The sequence below is a fragment of the Meleagris gallopavo genome, chromosome 6, assembly GCF_905368555.1.
Source record: "Meleagris gallopavo chromosome 6, MGAL_WU_HG_1.1, whole genome shotgun sequence".
Taxonomy (NCBI): Eukaryota; Metazoa; Chordata; class Aves; order Galliformes; family Phasianidae; genus Meleagris; species Meleagris gallopavo.
Window position 1 is genome coordinate 15,373,908 of NC_139409.1, and position 21,335 is coordinate 15,395,242.

The following is a 21,335-nucleotide window of genomic DNA, read 5'->3' on the forward strand; positions in this document are numbered from 1 at the left end:
GCACTGCATTGTAGGCATTCATGATAGTTTTCATAGTGGTGGTTTCATTAAAGAGCTTTTAAGCAACTACTCGAATTCTCTGCTCTGAATTCTCGTACTGGTAAGCACATATTTACTCTTGGTCAGTTGGTTTTGTTTCCTATCTTGTTTTATTTATTTAACCTGGACTGTAAGGAGGCACAGAGAAGGGGGCAGTAAAGTCTGTAGTTAGCTTGGCTGTTGGCAGAGGCTGATACTGCCTGGCCTTTTGAAGTACTGCATTTAAGCACTCTCATGTGTCTGCTTTGATTGGTGAGGATTTGTTATATACAGCTGATGCATAGCGGGGCTGCTGCTGGTAGCTTTTGTATTTGAAATTCTTCAGCATTATTAAGATGCACAACTTAAGTCCCCACAGCTTTTAATGTAAAACTGACTAGAAAATCAATTTCTAGATTTCATATTTGAGGAACAGTATAAATGAGCATGGTTAGTTTTGAGCAGGTGTTTTTAATGTAAGAGAACACTTTTAAATCAATTATTTGGTTATTTTCTGAAATCAGTTTCTAGGTATTTAATCTGTGATTTTATTAGTGCTTTGGGTTGTGATCCAGTGTTTGTGGCACTTTCATCAGATTTTATCAAAGACATAATTGTGTTCTTATGACAAAGACCTTTATATTCCTTAAATAAGTGCTCTTTTCTGTGTTTGCATCCCTCACAGTAGCTTCTTCCCAAGAAAAATCCATCAGTCTTTAAATTTATAATAGGAGAACAGAGGAGTCAAAATAGAAAACAGTAATTAAGTTGTGTTTTGCACATGTAGGAATGTCTAAAAGTTTTGTGTGTTATTTTCTTCCAGTTAATAGATTTCTATATTTGTGTACACGCAGCTTTTAGTGTCAATGCTTCCTTTATAATTTTAGTGGAATAAAATAATGTTATGATTTAAAAGGAAACTTTTTTTTTTTTCCTGAATCAGACTCATTTATTGCATGTCCTCTGCTGTATTGTAACATGCTTCAGAGAATTTAGGAAAACCTGAACAGTGAGATACATACTGTTCATATTGCATGAATTGCACTGACCCCACTAGATGGTGCTAATTGATAAATATAAGGGCGTGTGCATGTCTTTAACTCAGAGGGTATACATTCCTATTTGTAATTAAACCTTGTTGAGTTTTAATTGTTTAATTCTTCTTAATGAACTGTACAGAAGTGATCTCCTCAATGTTAGGAATTCAGGGAACCTGAATGGCATTGGAACTAGGATTAAGTGCATTGGCTAAAGGACTGTAAGGGTGCTGTTGACTGTACTAAGCAGGAATAAATCAAACTTCATTATTTAAATTTAGTATGCTCTGCCTGAATAGTGAAAGTGAAAAAGCACAAGCTTGTCCCAAGGTTTTGCAGTTCTGTACATAGAGAATTCTGTGTGTTGCCTATTTTCTTTCAGTAATGTTCAATCAGCATTTGTGTAAAATCTTAGATGTGATCAGAATCTGAAAAATCTATCAGACAATGAGAAGGGTAGTTTAGCCATTATTCACATTAGAGAGCTGCTTGCTTACTGAGCAAGTTTAAGAAAGTTCTTACCTATAGATTTATATTGTTAACAAAACAGTAGAAATCATTTACTTTTGGAAAAATGAAATGCAAATTAGGTTATTTGTAATTATGCAGAAGTAAAAACCTGAATTCAAAATAGTGGTGAGTGCTTCGAAACTGTAGTATCGGGAGGAATTAAAACTACAAAAACAAGTTGTTTACATGTTAAACAGATTACTGGGCAAATGATAACCTTTTATTGTTAATATATGTAACCTTTCTTTTTGCTATTGTTTTCTGAAGAAATGAGTATTTACTAGAAGTATTCAATCTAGGCACATATATATAATTTAGGATCTAAGTGAGATCCTGAACTTAGCCTTTAAATAATCCTACTAGCAGTCATCTTGAGACTACCAGCTCTTCTTGTGTAGTGCTCTCTCCCATTCCTTCCTAGCAGACTTCCAACAATTCTCAGCTTCCCACTTTAAATTCTCAGCATCCCGCTTTAAATCGTCTTTAGCTATAATTGATACAATAGAACTATATACTTGTTTATCATTAAAAACAAACAAACAACATTGTGGTTGCTTCTTTATTTGGACATGCTTATTTCTTTTGACTTTTTTGTTTGTATGATTTTTTTTGTATTGTCTTGTTTTATGCAATTTCTCCATATTCTTGGTATGATACCACTGAAGTACACAGACTCTGGGAATAATTTAACATAAATTGGCATTAGCATTGGTGTGGAAAGCACTGTAAATTCAAATTCACTTTCTGACTCCTTACTAATCAACAAACTAGCATAAAGCATTGGGAAACAGTGTAATATTAGGTTTTTTTCTTTTTTAAGAAAATTTATTTAGAATTAGATAATCAAATTAATAGTAAGTCACAAATTATTCAGGATTGCAGTTTTCTTATACATCTGTCAGAAGTAAGGTTACAATTGTTACTATCTATTTTGAGCTTAAGAGAACTTCATAAGATAGCTTCCAAAGGCCTACCAATTCGCTGTCAGTGTAGTCTCTTTACTCTCTAGTTGCATCTGGTGTGTTTCTATCCCTTCTCATTAAACAGTATAATTATTTCTTTCTCTTTTTAAATGAGAGAGGATTTTTTTCTTTGGAATGTGTAAATCTGATACTCATATTCAAAAATGACAAAGAATGGTGGCTACGGGACAGACTGAGTCCTTCTCTCAAACTTACATTCTAACATTCTAAGATCCTTACATTCTAACCCCCATAACCAAAGTTTTGCCTTTTGGGTTACATAGGAACAGTAGCACTAATGCCATTATAAAAAATTCTATTAAAGCTGAAGAAATTTCTCTGTTTCCTAAAATCTGACAGGTATCAAGACTTGAAGAAATCTTCCATTCTGATGTTTTAGATCAATTTGTTTTTTTGTTTGTTACACGTAATAATAATTCACATTAGTTTGGTATGCATTTTGCAAGTCTTTTTTTGTATGACTAAAACACACACATTTGATACAATCTAGAAGGGTAGTATCAAGAATATCCTCAAGTCTGGGAAAAAAAAAAGTACTTATGCCTTAAGTATTTCAGTACATATATACACATACTGTTTCTATACTATATAGATAGATATATACACAATATAAATATACTGATCAGACTGAGTTCATCAGTGTCCTGAATAAAATAAGATTTTCCTCAAGTTTTCTGTTTAGAATCATTGTAGAAACATCAGCTGTTTGATTGTTGCTGTAAGGATTATTTCCATCTGGGTTTCATTACTTTCTGTGTAATTTTACTGAGTTGCGTTTCTTCAGAACTGAACGGCATCAGGAGTTGTAATTTCTTTCCTACTTGCATGAAGTGTTCTTTAAGTAAAAGTATATTTAAATAAGTTACTTAGCAAGACATGTTGTTTATATGACAGTTATGTCAGTAAAATAATTCATTATAATATTCAGCTCACTATCAGAAGCTGGAAAGTAAAAAAATATTGAGGTTAGTGTGTGTGTGTGTGTGTGTGTGTATCTTTCAGATTAGAAGTCATTTTAGTGGTATTGGTTTGAAAATCAAGTACATTTTGTGGCCATTATTAGTCATAGAAATCCCACAGGGATCATCAAGTCCTACCCTGGGCTCCACACAGCACCACCCAAACCTGATGTCTGAAAGCAGTGTCCAGATGCTCCTTGAACTCCAGCACTCAGGGCTGTGCCCACAGCCCTGTGCAGCCCGTTCCATGCCCACCGCCCTCTGGTGCAGAACCATTCCCTGAGCCCAGCTGCCCCTGGCAGTGACATGACCCTACCCCAAAATCTCTATTTCTTTTAAATCTGTAACCTTCATTCAAGAAGTGATGTTTATTAAGGTTGCAATAAAAGGGGTGGTAGGTGGGCTGTGTGCTACTAAATGGCAGTATATAGACAGAAGTGTAAAGAGCTGTAAAGTGCTGGCGTCCTTGTGTCAGAAACTTTTCTTGAAACTTTTACAAAATTTTAGGTGCTTTTGTATACACCAGTGTATTGTTTTCAAAGAATTGATATAGCTTTATTTTAGTGAATTCAGATGGGTATGTGATTAGTTTATTGTTCCAATTTTGTTTTAATCGTAAATGCATTATGAAGAGCAGTGCATTAAAACTGAAGGGTTCTTTTAAAATCCATGGGCTTCTGTTTGAAGATTAGTTGTTTCAAAGAATACCGAGTTTGATGTTCTTGTTTGTTCTCTTTTTCTTAACAAAAATAAAAAAAAATCTGTTTGAGAACTTAACGTCCTTACCTCACACAAGAGAGTGGCTTCATTCAAATTTGGAATTGTTCTGATGCTCTTTCCTTTAGAAATGGGGTTAAAAGTGCAGAAAAACAATTTTGGAAATACGGTACACGGTAGCCATGTAAGCTGTTTGGCTCTAAAGGGGCAAGAAAATTTATTTTGGAGCAAGTGCAACTTGTTTGGCTTTGGTCTGAACTTCCTCTGCCTTCCTAGGGACACTCTTCCTATAAGCAAAGTCATCAAAACCTTTTCTTATTACTGACTGAAAAAAAAAGTGTGTTTGAATGAAGTCTGTGAAATCTCATATAATAGCAGCTTTATTTTATTGTATAAGAAACAATGAATTCAAAGTGAAAAGTGTTTCTAACAGAAAAATAAACATTTTTAGAAACTCTGCAAGGAATATGTGGGGTTGCAGCCAACATTTAATCTGTTCTGCTTGACATTGCAAAAATAAAATAACTAATGTATTAGTCTTATTACCATATGCTTGCATATTCATTCAATCCAAATTTTCCTATTCTTTAGTCCTTTCCCTTTTTCTTTATTTATGGTGGTAAGTAAGATAAGTTTTAAATGAATTAAATATGTATGTATGTATAAAATACTAGCTTTTAAAAAATAAAGGGAAAAAAGGGCAACACCTCACAAGCTAAGCTATAAAGGGATTAAAGTCATGAAGATAATAAATTCCTCTATTTGTAAAAGACAATGAATTGATGTAATTGCCATTTTAATCTTTAACCTTAGTAGTTTTATCATCTTTCTTCAATTACAACAATCAATTGTATGAAAACTCAATGACATACTGTTGTTTATCAGTAGTTAAGAAAAAGAAGGTACTAATTGTTCATTGGTGGATTGCAAACGGAATGTAAGGCAGCAACCTGAAAAACAGATGCAGCATGAGAAAGTAGAAGTAAAAATAGAAAGCATAAGAATTTTTCCTTTTTCTTTATTCAAGATTAAGTACAGTCACTAATTAAGTAGAATACAGAATAGTGGAATATAGAAATTCCAGAAGAGAACCACTGAAATGATTACAGGCCTGCAAAGTATGATCCATTAGGGGAGACTGAAAAAGTTTGTGTCTAACTTAGAAATGACTGGAGAGGTATCTAAATTTTTTATGTTGAAGAGGTTATTAAAAAACCAAAGCAGTTAATTTGTTCTCCAGCGTACACTCAGAAGTTTGAAAATCAATTTACAGCAAAGTAAAAAGAAGTTAGACATTAGGAAAATGTTCCTAATGGTAAGTGCAGTTAAGATCTTTCAGAGTGGACGTTATTAGCAAATGTTAAGTACAAACTATTTTCCTTCAAGTAGCTAGATGAGCTTCTATGACCCCTCAAGATTCCCTCTTCCCTTGCTTGCTGTCTTTGATGAGAAAATAGTGATATTCATCAAAGTTGTAAGTCAAGCTGTATATTTAACTGCATGAATGAATTGCACAACAGTCTGCTTATAGGGTATAGTTTTGTATAAACCACCACCTGCCCACATATCTTTTTCTCTATTTAACATTTTCATGGTTAGGAAAAACACTAAAAACAGAAAGAAACTGCTATAGGCAGCACCCCCTAGTTCACCTGGGCACTAATTTGGTTTTGCATACTTCAGTGTTTTGTGTTCATGTGCCTTGCATGTTTTGTGCCTAGTACATACATCCCTGAGAAGGTACCACAGAGGTCTGTTGGCAGAATTTGGATTCATGAACAAGACTTACCTGAAGTGTATTGTTGGAAATCTGTAGAACTTACCTTTGATTTCCTGGCTATGGGAAAAGGTTAAGTAAGATTGCTGTCTTTTATGTGGCCTCTTTTGTTTTCTGAAATTGTCCTGTTCAGTTTCTGTATGTTTATGCAGGAAGTCATGTCAGTGAAATTTCCGTATTAAACATGAAACTTTAAAATTCATCTGTTCCTTGCTTCCTGATGAATGTCTTTGCTCTTCATCAGCTATCCCAACATATTCCGTGGTACCCAAACAAAAGTATATTTGTGGCACACTATTTTCATAGTACTTACCAGGTCTTGCTTTTAACTACACATTAAGAAAGGAAATGCTTCTTTTCCATTTTACAGATGGAGAATTGATAGACTGTCATTCAGGAATGTGGTGGTGAAGTGGGAAATCAGTTACTCACGATCTTATAATATTGGCTCATATTCTGGAACTTTTGCTTTACATTTGATGCAATTTAATATCATTACTGGGAATGAAATTTTCTTTACAAACTTAGAGTAGGTAGCTATGATTTATGCATTTTTATTTTGTTTGTCTTTTCTAAAATACATAATGATAAATTCTTAGCAATGTTCTGTGCCTCTTAACTATAATTCAAGTCAATTGGCCTGAGTAGAATTTGATTTAAAAGCTATGTGTATTCTGAGAAAGTCAGTTTTTAAGGTAATGTGTTGAGCATTTGATATGAATTTGCATTTGATTTACTGTTTAGTTTTCCTGTACTTCGTATGTTCATCATACCACACAGTTGTTCTTATATTTATGTTCATTAGCATGGCAATGCTGCAATGATAAGTACAATAGGAAAGTTTGGAAAAAGATGAATAATTTTGCATTCAGCCCATATTTCTGTATTGTGTAAATAGACTTGTAGACACTCACTAAATGATGAAAATAAGGAAAAAAAAAAAAAAAAGAAGACTATTCTGACTCTTTTCATCTGGTACATTATATTTCTGAGCAGAGAAAAGAAGGGAATTAAATGATGTTTTAATGAAAACTCTACGTCAAGCAAAACATCTTTCAACAAAGATAAGATGAAATTGTGGTTCTGCAATGTTTTTATAGCTATTTTCATTTGTTTCATGATAGCCCTTCATTTCTTTTTTCTTCTAAGTACTTCATTTTACCTTGACTCAGAATTGTTAGTGAGCTCAGACAGTAAACTCACTGTCTAAATCCCAAAGTTAAGCCAGTGTCGTTAGTGATCAAATGAAACCCTAATCCTCATCTTGAAATCTGTGTAGACATCGGGATTATTCATAAATGCGTTCTTTGCGGTCAGTTTGGTTCTGGAATGAGTTCTCTTGCTCCTGTAAATACAGATGCAGGGCACGTGAAGCCAAAATGAGCACTAATTGCCTGACAAGTTTCTACTCTGCTTTCACCTGCCCTTCTGTCTACGTATTATGGCTTCTCAGTGCAAACATGGTCCTCTCTGTAGTCTTATCTCCCTGGTTTGTGGTGCTACCATATCTTAAATTGAAATTTTGGTGAACTGTTAACGCGAGAATCTTTTGTTATGCATCCATGCAAACAACTAACCAAATAGTACAGAAGTTGTGTGGCTTTTTTTCAGGGTATTTATTTCAGATACTTCTGTTGCTGATATGCTGAGAATTAAATGACAAAGAAAGCAGTTGAGGGAGATGTTCTTCTACTCTTATGGACTTTATACAACAATATTCTCAGTGCTTGTCTTCCAGACGCATCTTAGTGCTTAGAAGGTGTAGCATTCCAGTTCAGATCTGGAGTGCATTTTTTAATGCAATTAGCTACCTTTTCAGCCAGTGCAGCTTTGGTTTGTGTCAGCAAGCATCAGTATCCACTACAGGAGCTGGATTCCTTTCTGATGAAACTAAACATGATTAGCTGCTAACAATTGTTTGGCAGACTAGACCTAACTAGGCTAGTCTGGAATACAACCCCAAAAATGGTGCGTATGGTGTGGTGAGTAGCACCTCAGCGCAGTCATCCTTTTGCATTACACACAGACTGTTGAATGTTTTCACACATGCTCATAATTAGCCAAATTTTGCAGGTATCTAATCTCCATGCTGAGATACCTCATCCAGCAAGATCATCCCTAGATAAGGGAATGTTTATATAACTAGGAACAGGACAGAAACTTCTGGTGATACAGAACTGCTCCCTGTCTTTGCATGATTGTCAGTACAAGCTTCCCACAAAATCATCTTTGCTGTGTACTGTCAGGGTGGTGTCACTGATGTAAAAAAAAAAAGCTCTTATCCAGAGGTGTTGACATGTCTGTGAGCTTGTGGCACAACTGTACGCTTAGAAGAATATTTTCACAATGGTCTGTCGGCTTCCTTGTCTTTCATGTGCTAGTATGGTTCTGATGTTGATGCGGTGTTTTGGGCATTACAGATGTTTGCTTAAATATTTTTACACATATATTCCTACACCAATTAAATAGTCTAACTTTGTCTCCCATTAAATTTTTGGCACCTTATTCCTCCCTGATCTTGGATTTGTGTCGTTCCTGCATTTTGCTTCCTTGTAGTCTCACCACCACCAATGTCCATTGCATACACTTCACAAACAAGGACAACCTGCCAGCTCTAAATCCCACCTTGCACCATGACGGTGTAACACAGTGTGTGTTTTCTTCAGAAATGTTGTGTTTACTCTCTTAGCTGTTTCCTCATAACATAAAGATAAATTGAATAATACATATAACAAGTAAAGCTCACCTGGAGGAAAAAAAGTAAGCATTCTTTTCACCTACTCTGTATGTAAAATTTAATTCTGGTGCTTGCTCAGACATTTTTATATCATTGTACGTGTGCCCCCAGACTAGAGTACTCGTGTGAACATGAACTTATTGCCTGAAAGGTAGTTACAACTGACTAAATTGTGTTGGTCACCAGAACTCTATTCAGAAAACAGAAAAAAAGGAAAGTAGAAGCAAGGATGGTGAAAAACTTGGGAAAGAAAAGTGTAAGAAAGGAAAGAAATACAAAGCTGAATTAATGATATAGAGAAGGAATGAGACTGGAGGAGGTTGTAAAGACTGAAGGGAGAAAGTCTTAATGTTTGCATTTTCTAGAATTATTTTTAATTTTTAGACTTCTGTCTCTGTTTTGAAAATTTATTTTGCTTCAGTGTGCAGAACATTTAAAACTCCATTAGTTTTAGCAGTTCTTAGCATTTAGTGTAGCTCGTTGGCACTAAAGAGAAGCTGTTTTTTTTTTTGAAGCGGCTTCAAAGAACTCCACTTTCAGTTTCCTTTAAAAATGTTCTGTTCTTATCCATGAAGCAGTAAGTCCAACAAACAGTTAAAGAATATATTTTTTTTCAAGTTCAGATCAAGGAGGTGACGTGCCTGATGTTGTCTTCTTTGTGTGGAACCATCCTATGGAGAAATGGTCCATTTTGGTGCTCCAACTTAAGTTTGCCAGAAACTTAGTAGTTGAAAGCGTTCTGTTGGATTTCTGGTAAACCATAGATGATAGGACAGCTACAGGTTACCCATTCTGGTATGTCATTTGTGACTTTGAAATCACTATTTTGTCCTATGTAAAGCTTTTCAGAAAGACCTGCTTACACAATTAAATCAGACCCCGCTGAATATTAGTAGAATTATTCTTGTATTAAGGGGATTTCATATCTGTAGTAACTGGGCTATCCTCTTCCCTGTGTTTTGTCAGGCAAATGCTAGGCACCTGGAATGTAAGAAATCTGAAGAAGAAACTAAACTTGTGTGGTAGGATTCTTTGCTCAAGGAACATGTTTTTTCTGACTTAAAACATTTTCTGTGGATTTTGAAATATTCCAGACTGAGGACACTGCAGAAAACTTGTTTCCACTTTACTTTGTTATAGAAATCTTAATTCAATCTCTTTGGGAAAATGCAGACACAATTTTCCTTGCCTACAAATGTGCCGAAGTTGTATAAATTTGCAAATGATTGTTCCTCCCTTCTGGAATTTTTCTCTGGAGTGAGTAGATGGTCAGTGTTTGCAGAGCCTCATACGTGTATCCAAAGACCCCTACAGTGAAAGGGGTAGGTAATCTTAACAAAAAATAAGTTAAAAAAACCCCAAAACTTCAGCAACTTAGCCATCTGTTCCGTAGAACAGCTTTACATGTTTTATTTACAATACATAACTCTTGCTTTAACAGACTCTGTCTCATCTGTGAAGAGACACTTTCAGGGTTCAGCTTTACATTTAAATGTCAGAAGAACTTGAAGCATATTTACTATATTTTCTGCTTTTTAAAGCATTACTCAGACCCCCCATTTGTTCAGTAGGTTTCCACTAGAGAGATGGCAATAGCATTAAAGTTACTGGACATCCAGAGCAAAATACAAGATAACTTTGGCTTTCTTATTAAATAGAATACTTTTGAATGAAGCTCAAATAGACGGTTCCAAATATCAAATGCTTTATTCTACATAATAAATGTGTTCTCCTCTTCCATATTGAATCAACTCCCGTACTGCTCTCAAAAGTGTTTCAGGCTGGTTGTAATCTGTACTACAGCTGCATTTCGTTCAGTGACATTGGCAGAGGGACACAGTGCGTGCACCACCGTTCTGTTTTGCTTTTCAGCTCAGTTTGCAGAGCTTGAACCATCTTCATTCCCAACAATGCTGCCACTAATCTACATATGAAAAATTTAAATTCTAGTCATGTAGGCATTGAATTTTGGAAATATTAATTGTGGATATATGAGCATGATTTACAAATCTCAAATGTAGAGAAATAATTAACAGAAAGATAGCTCGTGGAGAAGTTTCCAGAAAGTTTGGTAGTGCGAATGGCAGTGATAGTAATTAAATGCAGTTATCCATCATCCTGAAGTCTGGGAAATTCAAAGGCTACAGGTAAGTGTACAAGTTTGCTCTGTTATCCTTGAAAAATAACAGATGAAAGGCAAGCAGTGCACTCATCTAGAAAACATGACAAAAGTAGATTGAGTCAGCCTTACTCTGATCTGTGGGGGAATTATGGAGCAGGTCATATTGGAATGCATTTCTGGACATCTGGAGAGAAGGAGCTACCTGAAAGCATATTTTTGCCTCGCTGAAACTTTTGCTTTGCCTATTGGACTGCACCAGAGTTCCTGTGCCAGTGCATTCAGGAAGCAATTATATGTAAGCACTGCATAAATTATGAATGCAGTAGTTATCCAGAAGTTAGAGGTAGGCGGTATCTGTAGGACAGCACTAGGAAGTTTTTATGATACAATGTTTATTTTATACTCATCTGAAATGTAATTCCTGTATTGTACACCGATTGCAGCTTTATGCATAGAACAGTGTTCTTTTAAGATTTGGTTATGCAACTCCTTCCTATTACAAAGAAGTGAAAGATATTGCCGCATACAGATCTGATTAAAACACACCCTGTGATTCATTGAACAAACAAGGCAAAATAGTGCCCATTAAATCACATCAGAGGTTTTTAGAAAAAATCAAGTTGCAACTCAAATGGAAGTGTGCTGAGGGTGCATTGTCTTTTTCCAGAGAATGTGTAAGGTTTCTCAGTGGAATCAGTCGTAGTGCCATTCCAGCAGATGAATAAAACTTCTACTCCAGTGTAGCAAAACTTGATATCCAGAACTGTTCTCTTATTATACGTGGATTTTCCCACTTCCTTGATTAGCTTTGGTTGTTTACAGCAGACTTGGCTGGGCAGTTACAATCTGTTACTCCTCCGTAATCAATTAAAACCTTACTGGTTTTCTTAAATGCTTAGCTGAACTCTGATATCCACTGTTGGGAAAATAAGGCCGTGGGGAGAGCTGTTAGTTTATTGAAGTTACACTGTACCTTCTCTTGTAAACCTAGTCTTTGTTGCATAAATTTACAATTTTATAACACATTTTATGGGAATGTCCTGACATCTTTTAAAATTTCACTGATAAAGATGCTTTCGGGTTGTCCAGTATAAAACCAGCTTCATTGGAAGTGGCTTCTTTGTTTTGTTTGATCAGGAAGATAGCAGAGGAGACAGCTTCTAACCTTGAAGTTGATGAAAGCTCAGCCTGGAAAAAATAAAGATGTTGATCGAAGCAATCAAGAAAATGATGGATTTGAGTTTGATTTATTATGCCTTTTAGTCGCTCAAGTTCACAGTCTAAGAAAATCAAATTTCTGCTAAACTCAGGGAGCTGCTACTCCTTGTTTTGTTTAGTTTGTGTGCTTTGTATACTAGAAATATGAAGTTTTCCAGTCACTTATACTTCGTCCAATATGGGTTGCTTTTACTTTTCAGAGTAAACAATGTCTACATAAGCTGTGTACGATTCACTCATGTTCCGGAGAAAATGCTGCCTCGCATTTAGTTTCTACTAACTATTCAGAAGAGATCATTTTACATTTTACAGTATTTTTGCTTCATGCTTCATCTTGGCATTTCAGAACTTCAGCCCTTTAGCAAACCACTTAGAGAAATCATCTTACGCTGGTTATGGAAACGATGAAGGAATCAGCTATGGCTTGGAGCTTGTTATGCCACATTGCATCAACAAGTATCAGATGGTCTCAACTTCAGGGTAACCTTTAGTCCTGTAGGCTAAACGAATAAAAGCAAGTATAGATTTAGTAAGTGTTACGAAGCCCATCAGAAAACAATATAAACAACAGGCATCATTTGCATGGCATGACCATCGGAATCCCGGAGAAGGGGCTGGGGAGAACTGCGAGGCATCGCTGGGTGTTCCGTACCCCAAGGATACAAGGGGCTCCTCGGCAGAGTTCTGAGTCCAGTGTTCCTTGCCAGACTTCATATCCCCTCGCCAAGCATAAACACTGCTGCATCTGGAGGCCATGCCTTCTTGAAGTAGTAATCTCAGGTGAGACGCATTTGCGTCAAGTCAGACTACTATTGTCTTCTGTTTTTTTTCATCTAAATTCAGATTAGTACATCTGTGTATCTTGAGGAAAATCATGTAAATGAAATTGGAGACTTAATATATCAATCTGTGTTGTTCTGAAATAACTTCTAAGAAACTTGTTAGAAGCTTTAAAGTATTTTGGCTTGTTTAAGCTTTCACACTGGAAAAAGATCTAAATTTTGAAATGAATGACTTGTGGAGGAGGGAAGAAGTTGTATATTTAAGTGATGGTATATCCTTTCCCCTTTTGAGAGAAGCAAAGCATGCTGCATTTTTAATGTTGATGACTCCTCATTAAAAACTTTACATGTTCCTAACTGACTTTAACTTGCTGAAGAACTGCCTTTTTCTTTCAGATGTGTTAGAGTTCATATTAGCACTACTTTACCCTTGTTTCTGAATTATTCTAATGACGGCAGCGACTACACCAACCTGTCTGTCAAGATGTGGGTGGCAGGCTATTATTTCACTTCATAAATCATAATTTACAGGGCTTTTTATATCCATCTTGGGGATAAACACTTTATGCTTTGTGTTTTCAGCAGCAATATAAAATGTAATTGATACTTAAAGCAATATGTTAGAAATATGGACATAGAAAACTGGGAGAGAAAAATCACAAATGTTTAGTTTTTCTGTGGGTTGGTCTACATACTGAGCATTTTTTCCATCTGATTTCATATTCTTAGCACTTCAACAGAGGATGATGATGAATTACATGTACATGATTGCTGCCTGTAGGTTACTGTAAGGATATTTCTCTAGTTACAGGCACTCAGCAGATCAGTAGCTCAACAGGGATGTTTTGTAATGTTTCTTGTGCTGCTAAATAAACTGATCATTTTGTACTATTGTCTTCTAGATTCATGAAAAACTGCATTATTACGAAAAACAGAACCCTGTGCCCATACTCCACAGTGCAGCAGCCTTGGCAGATGATGTAAGTGTCCCCTGCTGAGATCACTGGTACCAAGTCTCCCAAAAAACTGTCTGCAAGCAAAGCTCCTCATAGTGCAAGCATATGAATGTAATCCTCTGAGCTGAAATCATAAGAAGCTGCAAATGTTTCCAAAGGTGCTGTCATCACTGGGCTTGTTGCTGATATTACTTTGATTTTTATTCACTTGCCTGTTATAAAAACACTGCATGTTAGATAGTCTCTTGTTCTGCTGTAGTGACTACGTAATAGAAATTACAGGTTGGAATTCTACTGGGAGGGAAAAAGCTGTCAACTATTAGTGTTTTGAGAAAGTCACAGACAAGAGGAATGCTTTGGAAAAATAAAGACAAATGAGATAGCAGTCCTGCTGACAGAGCATGAAAAATGATAGATAATACTACAGAAATGAAGCATATGAAATGCTTAGGAAGAGGGCTTGTTGAAAAAAAAAAAAAAAAGTTATTTAAAAGAACCTACAGTAGTGATTTATGGATATTGGAGCTTTCCAAATTACCTTCATAACCAAAAAATAAATGGTAGAAGTGGTCACCATTGATGGAGTAGTTAATTTCCTGTTACTATAATTTTTATTTAAAAAAAAAAAATCCAACCTGCCATTTCTTTCTATATGGTTAATTCTAGGATTCAGATGAATTGTGCACACACCTGTATAAACTATGACTGAACCTGAGGTAGGCCAGGACAGAGAAATGTTTAATAAACTGTGGTTTAGGTGAAATCCAGAAATCTTTGTTGCACCTGATGATCTCTGGTTGTTTTCTTGGAAAAGGGCATAGGTATTAGGATCTGTTTCAAATACAGCATGTTTGAAACTTCAAATATTTTATAGATGTTTTAAAATCATAACCATTTTTAATATAATTCATAGTTTTTCAAATTATACAAATTGTTAATGTTGTAAATGTAGAATGATAACATTTTAAAGAAAAAAATAAATTAAACATTTGAAGGCTATTGAAAAAGGGATATAATGTAATTTAATCATACTTCAGTAGGAGGAGAGCTATATCCTATAACATACCAAATATAATAATGCATCAGTTTTGACATCAGGCATAAATTAGTGATATTTTTTTAACCTTCAAGTAGTTTTGAATAATGTTGATAGTAATTTTGAAAATTAGAAACCCAGTTGAAATTCTCTTCATTAAGTTCCTGATGACATATTAATAATCCTTGTTAACATTTGTTTTATGGATCTCTGGGCTAAAATTCTTAATAAGAATCATTTCTTATTTTTGGATGCAAAACATAATTCTTGATATTTTCAGAAATGCTGAGCAACCTCATTCTTTGTTCAGCTCCATTTAAAATATATAGTGTTGGATATCCCCAAATTGAAGTAGTCTCTCACTCTTCAGTTTAAGAGAAATCAGCTTTTTCTTTCCTTACTCCAAGGATGTTTTATTATGCCTATTTATACAAGGCAGTATTTTTAAAATGTTCATATGTTGGAACATGAATATCTCTAGACATCTGCTGTTTCCAAGCATAGCTTTTTTTTTAACGATCCTATTGCAGGCACTTTGTTGTCGCTTATGTGTGGTTGAACAGCTGGTTTTATGGGCACCATCCTATGGAACTGGGATGTCCTTTGGCAGCTGAGGTCAGGCCTGCATTTTGCAGGATTTTGTGCGTTTTAGTAGCTATCAGCAAGCTTTGAGGAAGTGGATTTACATACAGTGATTTTTGTGCTCCCCAAATGCATGGAGTTTTACGATTGAAGCATTACTCAGTTTTTGGCCCATTCATCTAACTAAGTGTCAGCTTCAGGGACTGAAATGCATGTTTGTGATGGAACAGCTTATTTCAGTAGGCTTTAAATTACCATTTCCCCCCCCCCCCCCCCCTAGTTCTGTAGTTATACAAAGGAAATATTCTTACTATCAAGTACATATTTCCTATTTAAAACGTGAATTTGGGATGGTGCTAGTGTAACTAGAAACTGTTTAAGGAGTGTATTTTTATTCTTGTGTTTGGTATTAATTTTTGAATCAATTTTAGAGGTAGTGATTGTGACTGGGCTTATTTTCTGAAGGTTTTCTTGTTCCTTGCTGCTATTCTTTCTCACACCTCACTGTTGGTGAATTTTCCATCAGAGATTCTGTTTGCCTCTTATTTTGGAGCAGCAGTGTTTGCAGTTTTCTTGATTTCAAGCAAATAACATAAATGTTGTTGAAACTATAGATGAAGTCTTCACATAATGCTTCTAGGCTGCTAGAAATGCAATACTGACAAAAGAGGTTTCAGAACTTCCTCGATAAACTTCAAACTCTCTAACCACAGTGTTCTCCATCTCTCTAGCCTCACTCCGAATCTTCATCCCTCCTCTATTTTATTTTTCTTTCTCCAAAGTTTTCATGAAGGATTTGGTAAAATGTTGTGGATCCTTCAACAGAGAATCTTAGAAGAGTTTCTCTATCAGCTCTTCCTGCAGTCTTTGGCACGTGAGGTGATCCAAAATATTCCATATTCATTGTACTGCTGCTAGCAACAGTAAAAATAAAACAATAAAAATCCAGTCCAAAAAATGCTAAACGCAAGCAAGCAGCTCTGGTGATAGGTGTTTGCAGATGTGGTAATGCAGTTCTGCCTTCCTGCTTCTCTGGATATCACAAGGCGTTGTGTGTGCATTTAGGACTCTTATGGGAGTATTTGGAAAACTCTTATAAATGATGTGAGTGAAAACAAGTTTTTAATTTTTTCATTTCTGAACAAGTATTTTCTAAATTACGATGAGATTTGAACATCTGTTAAAGCAATAATACTCTTGCTGTTATGTACCCACATTTACATTTGCACCATCAGAGCAAAGAGCTCAGAAGTTTAAACTGCTCATGGACATCATCCGAGAGAGGAATACTGAGTGGTCATTCTTGCTGACTGATGGATAGTCCTGATCAATAATACACTAATTAATAGATTTTATTCTGTGATGAGAAGGTAAAAAATGAAAAAGGAGCAAAGGGGAACCTGTGTCATTGAACTGCTGTCATTCCTATCACAGATTATTGTCGGTTTTGCAGAGCTTTTCCATAGAACATGCAGACTAAATTGCAGTCGGATTACTTCAGTATTTGGCTTTATGGGCTTGAATGTATTTCATTCTGCCCTTCCGTACAGCAGTTGTTTTCTAATCTTTCTGTATGATTACCCGAATGATGTTAAGATCAACATTAATTATATCTGAACATTTTTGTCTATGAATTATAGGTATAAGGCTTTGGGAGTGTACATGTGAAATTTTTCTGTCAGTTCTGTTAGCCCTCTGTTGAAGCTTAAAAAAAGTATTCAAACCATGTTTGATGTTGTCTATAACTGCTTCTAGACTTGTCTACTATATATTATTATGCAAAATGTATTTCAGTACAGGCTTATATTGAAAACTTATATAAATTGCAAGTAAGACTTAAAAATTAAGCTAGATGAATAAAATTACTGGCTCCAAATAACCAATTTTTCTTAGAAGTGTTTTTATGATACTGATTTAGTGCAAAGAAAACGAGTGATTATCTGAAATCACATTTTGGATTATGAGCCACGTAGCTTCAGAATCTTAAACTAAAGTTCAGTGCTCTGAAATATGTTTTAGTTTTTCCTACTTCTGGAAAAACAGTCGGTCTGAAATCCTGTAGTAAAATATGCCTCTTGAGTCCAAATTAGCTGAGAATGTCGTGATAAGAAAAACTAAAAACATGAGCCAAATAGCCATGGGATTAAAAGTTAGACTGCTGCTCTATTGTTCACCGAACCACAATTTTGTAATATAACCAAACATAAATTACTGACCTTGTTGTTAGGACATAGTCTGTGCATTTCAGGGCCTTGAATTGCTGATGACCTGTTATAAAGTATATTATGTTTAACCTGCTTCACATTTAACAAGCTGCTTCCAGTGTATGTGTAAACATAATAAAAGGTTCAGATTGCTTGCACTGTAGGGGCACTTTGCTTTCTTATCCCACTCCTAAACAGCACAGCTACTGTGGGTTTTTGGAAGCAGTGTGGATTTCACCACCTCATTCAAAACTGTTTTTTATAGACAGTGTCAAAGTTTGATCCAGTCATTTTTACAAGCAGTCCTTTGTCTGCACGCGAAGGACCGTTCACTTAAATGAAGTGCTGGGATTTGCCCTCATTGCTATAAATCAGAATGTGATCTGGCTGCACTGTTGCCAGAAATGATTACTTGTGTTAAACTGAGCCGAAAGGCCTGGCTTAAATCTAGTCCGCTGAGGGCCAGAAAGAGAAGCATGGTGATTGATGGTGTTTTTCTTCATGCTGGCTTCTGTTTGAACGCACTGGAAAGTAATAACCTTGAACAAGATAGATTCTTGGTTGTCACTGATGCACTGGGTAAAACAATGCCTTTCTAACTGTCTCCGTGTCAATTCAATCTCCCCCACAGCTGGCTGAGGAGCTGCAGAGCAAGCCACTGAACAGCGAGATCAGAGAACTGCTGAAACTGCTGTCAAAACCCAATCTCAAGGTGAGGATGTGTTGCACCTGCAGAGCACTGACTGCAAGGGTGTGTGCAGCTGCTTTCTCGGGCTGTGTGGGTTTGGTCTGTCTTAATAACTGCATGCATTTCCAAGAAAGGATTTCCTATGTTAATAGGAAATACTATTTATGAAGGAACACATTTAACGTGGCCAGTAAATTATGCTGTTACCAACATTTATAAAATGAAATCAGTGGAAGGCCATTGTTTATTTACAACTCATGTGGCAAAATACTTTTTTTTCTGTAGATTATTTTATTGCATAGTCTTCATAAATTTATTTTAAAAGTGCATTTACTGAAAGATCAGTCATGCTGTTGGTTTAATTGCACTGTGCATAAATGGTATGACCTGATATTTAGAAGAAGACTCCTGATGGATATTTTCAAAAAATTATAATTTTGAAAACTTCCTGTCAAGTTTCTGGGGTTCACCACAGTGCGTCTGTCAGTAGCCTCAGAGCTATAGAGAGTAACTCAGGTTGAAAGGGATCTTGGGAGGTTGTCTTGTCCATAGTCCATCATCCTGCTCAAAGCAGGGTCTACACTGAGTTCAGAGCAGGTTGCTCTGGGCTCTGTCCCAACCAGATCTTGGAAATGCCTGGGAACAGACATTCCACAGCATCTCCGTGCAGCCCGTTCCAGTTCCTAATTATCTTCATAGTAAGAATTGTTTCCTTATATCCAGTCAGAACCTCTTGTGTACTGTTGTTAATGCACACTATTTTTCCATTCTGAAGAACAAAGAAAGAATAACAAGCAACTTAGTGCTCTAAGTGCATTTTGCATTGCTAATTAAATGCAGCAGTTGATAAATTTAGAGGAAAAACTGTGGTGTGGAAAGGAGTATTCTGTGAGACAGTTTCTTCTTTATATTCCCTATAAAATACATGTAAAAAACTGACATACCACGATAAATTTAAAATGCTGTAACACTTTAAAGCGAAGTTTTGCCTCCTTTTTAAAGCTTTTTGCACAGTTGGTTGTTCTGTAGTTTACAAAGTGACCAGCTGTTTTATCTCTGAAGGATTGAGTAATGGCAATAGCTTATTACAAGACAAAAAGTTGGTGCATCAAATTGCAGAGATCCTCAGCGTCACTCCTCAGGGGATATGTTTTTAGCGATGGCCCATGCATGCCATGCTTCCAAAGCTTTAGTGGGTTGAATCCGAAGATAACTGGTTTATCACTACTGCATTTCTCCCTCTTTCTCTCTCTTTCAGCCTCCTTCCCCTCCCTTTGCTATCTTCCCCTCTCGCTCTTACATGCTTTCTCTCCTTCACTCAGTGTCTTGCTGTCCCTCTGTGTTTCTCTCACTCTCACTGCTACATTTAAGCTGTTAGATTCTCATCTTAACAGCATTTTAGGAAAAGAGTTGCCATACATTTAGTAGGGTTAATAAGCTTGAACATATGCAGTAATTTAGCAGATATCTTCCTTAGCTGTAGGAAGAGGAACTGGTGGCTGTAGAGTCCCAAGACCTTTTCATAGTCACACCAGCTCATCCAGAGCAAGGGACAGCTTTCTCTGCCCTGCATAGCTTGTATGTGCTGGGGGAAAAACTGTCAGTATGCCTGCTATTCTTTCTAGAGATTGTCTTCTCTACTCACCATCTCCTGTCAGACATGATTGGAAGAGATGGTAAATATCACAGCTGTCTCCATCATGTTGACAAGGCAAGTGTGCTGCATGCATTTCACAGGCCATTTAGATGGTTTCTCCTCCTTTCTCTTAGACAGAAGGGGAAAAGAATGAAGGAGTTGGGACTCAGTTTTCTAGTTATTCTCTTGAGATGCTCTTAATCTGTTCACTTGAATCAGAGCTAATGTAGTACCTTGCTAAAGATTTTCTCGCCCTTCACTATTAGGCTGATGCTTAGAGAGGATTTGTTTCCCTTCTAGATTCCTAGGACAAAATGATGTCCAGAACAAAACTTTTCCATGCATCTGAAATTACTTGGGATAACTGATGCATGTTTTCCAATGATGCTATATAGGCTTTATCTGAAAATTTGTATATGGCTTAATTTGGGATTGATTTAAGCCATCTGTGTTTTACTCTGCAGGGGAAACTTTCCTCTCCTGACCTGGCTCATAACCACAGTGCTATCTAGAGCCAGCAGGAGAGCTTCCACTGCCTCCAGCTCTTCTGTAGCACATTCATGGCACCGTAATAGATAGCTAGGATAAATTTACTGCACTACAGTACTGCTTGCAGAGGTTTGGTTGTGTAAAGTCTTTGCAGCAACTGTATGATTACATGAATATTTACATGCTCTCATTTGGTGTTACCGTATTTTGTTAAATACATTTCTGAGCATTTCCATCCAATACATACAGCTTTGATTGTGTGCATAATGTTTTTATTGTTTAATGGTTTCAATCCATAGTGAGATACTCTAAACAAGAAAAATTACATTTATCAGACCTGAGATTTTCAAAATGTCCTGGAATTTGTTAGAAGGTTTTGTTGGGTGAGAAGACATCAGGTAGGTTTGTTTATGTGTGTGCTATACCTTGATAGAGCTATCAACAAGAAGTTTGGTGTTCCTATATCTTACAGCCTGAATCAAATCGAATGCAGTACTTCATTTTTAAGCAATCCAGAACTTAACTCACCAGAATGTGCAGTCATCTCACTTTCAGAAAATCTAAGTGCAGCAAAGCACTTAATTCAGATGATTTGTGTCATAACCCCAAATGTGTAATCAAATCAGTTTAGCAAGCTGTTAATAAATGTTTACACTTCTAGTGTGTATGTATGCAGGTATAAAAGCTCTTCCCAGTTGTTTGTTAAAAAGCAGCTCAAGAATTTAACTTGTGGAAGCTTGAATGGTGGCAAATAAGTAGAGCTAGTTGTATTGAAACTTCTATTGCTGTGTTTCCTACGGCAGTGTGGTATGTGGGCATTTTATTTGTGTGTTTTTATTCAGTTGCAATAGAGTAATTAGCTCAAAGCTAAGCGTGGCAAGCTA

General features: G+C 36.1%; 1 protein-coding gene across 4 annotated transcripts in view; it reads left to right on the forward strand.

Annotated features, from left to right (window-relative positions):
- Positions 1-21,335, forward strand: part of MPP7 (MAGUK p55 scaffold protein 7) — a 141,594-nt gene that overhangs the window by 65,995 nt on the left and 54,264 nt on the right. For 3 of the 4 annotated variants that reach the window (XM_085227186.1, XM_085227183.1, XM_085227182.1), the window contains 2 exons: positions 13,763-13,840; positions 18,270-18,350. In XM_085227186.1, the coding sequence (XP_085083312.1) occupies positions 13,763-13,840; positions 18,270-18,350 (159 nt within the window). Of the gene's footprint in view, positions 1-13,762; positions 13,841-13,922; positions 13,975-18,269; positions 18,351-21,335 lie in introns of those variants that run through there. The other variant, XM_085227185.1, reaches the window with a different exon arrangement.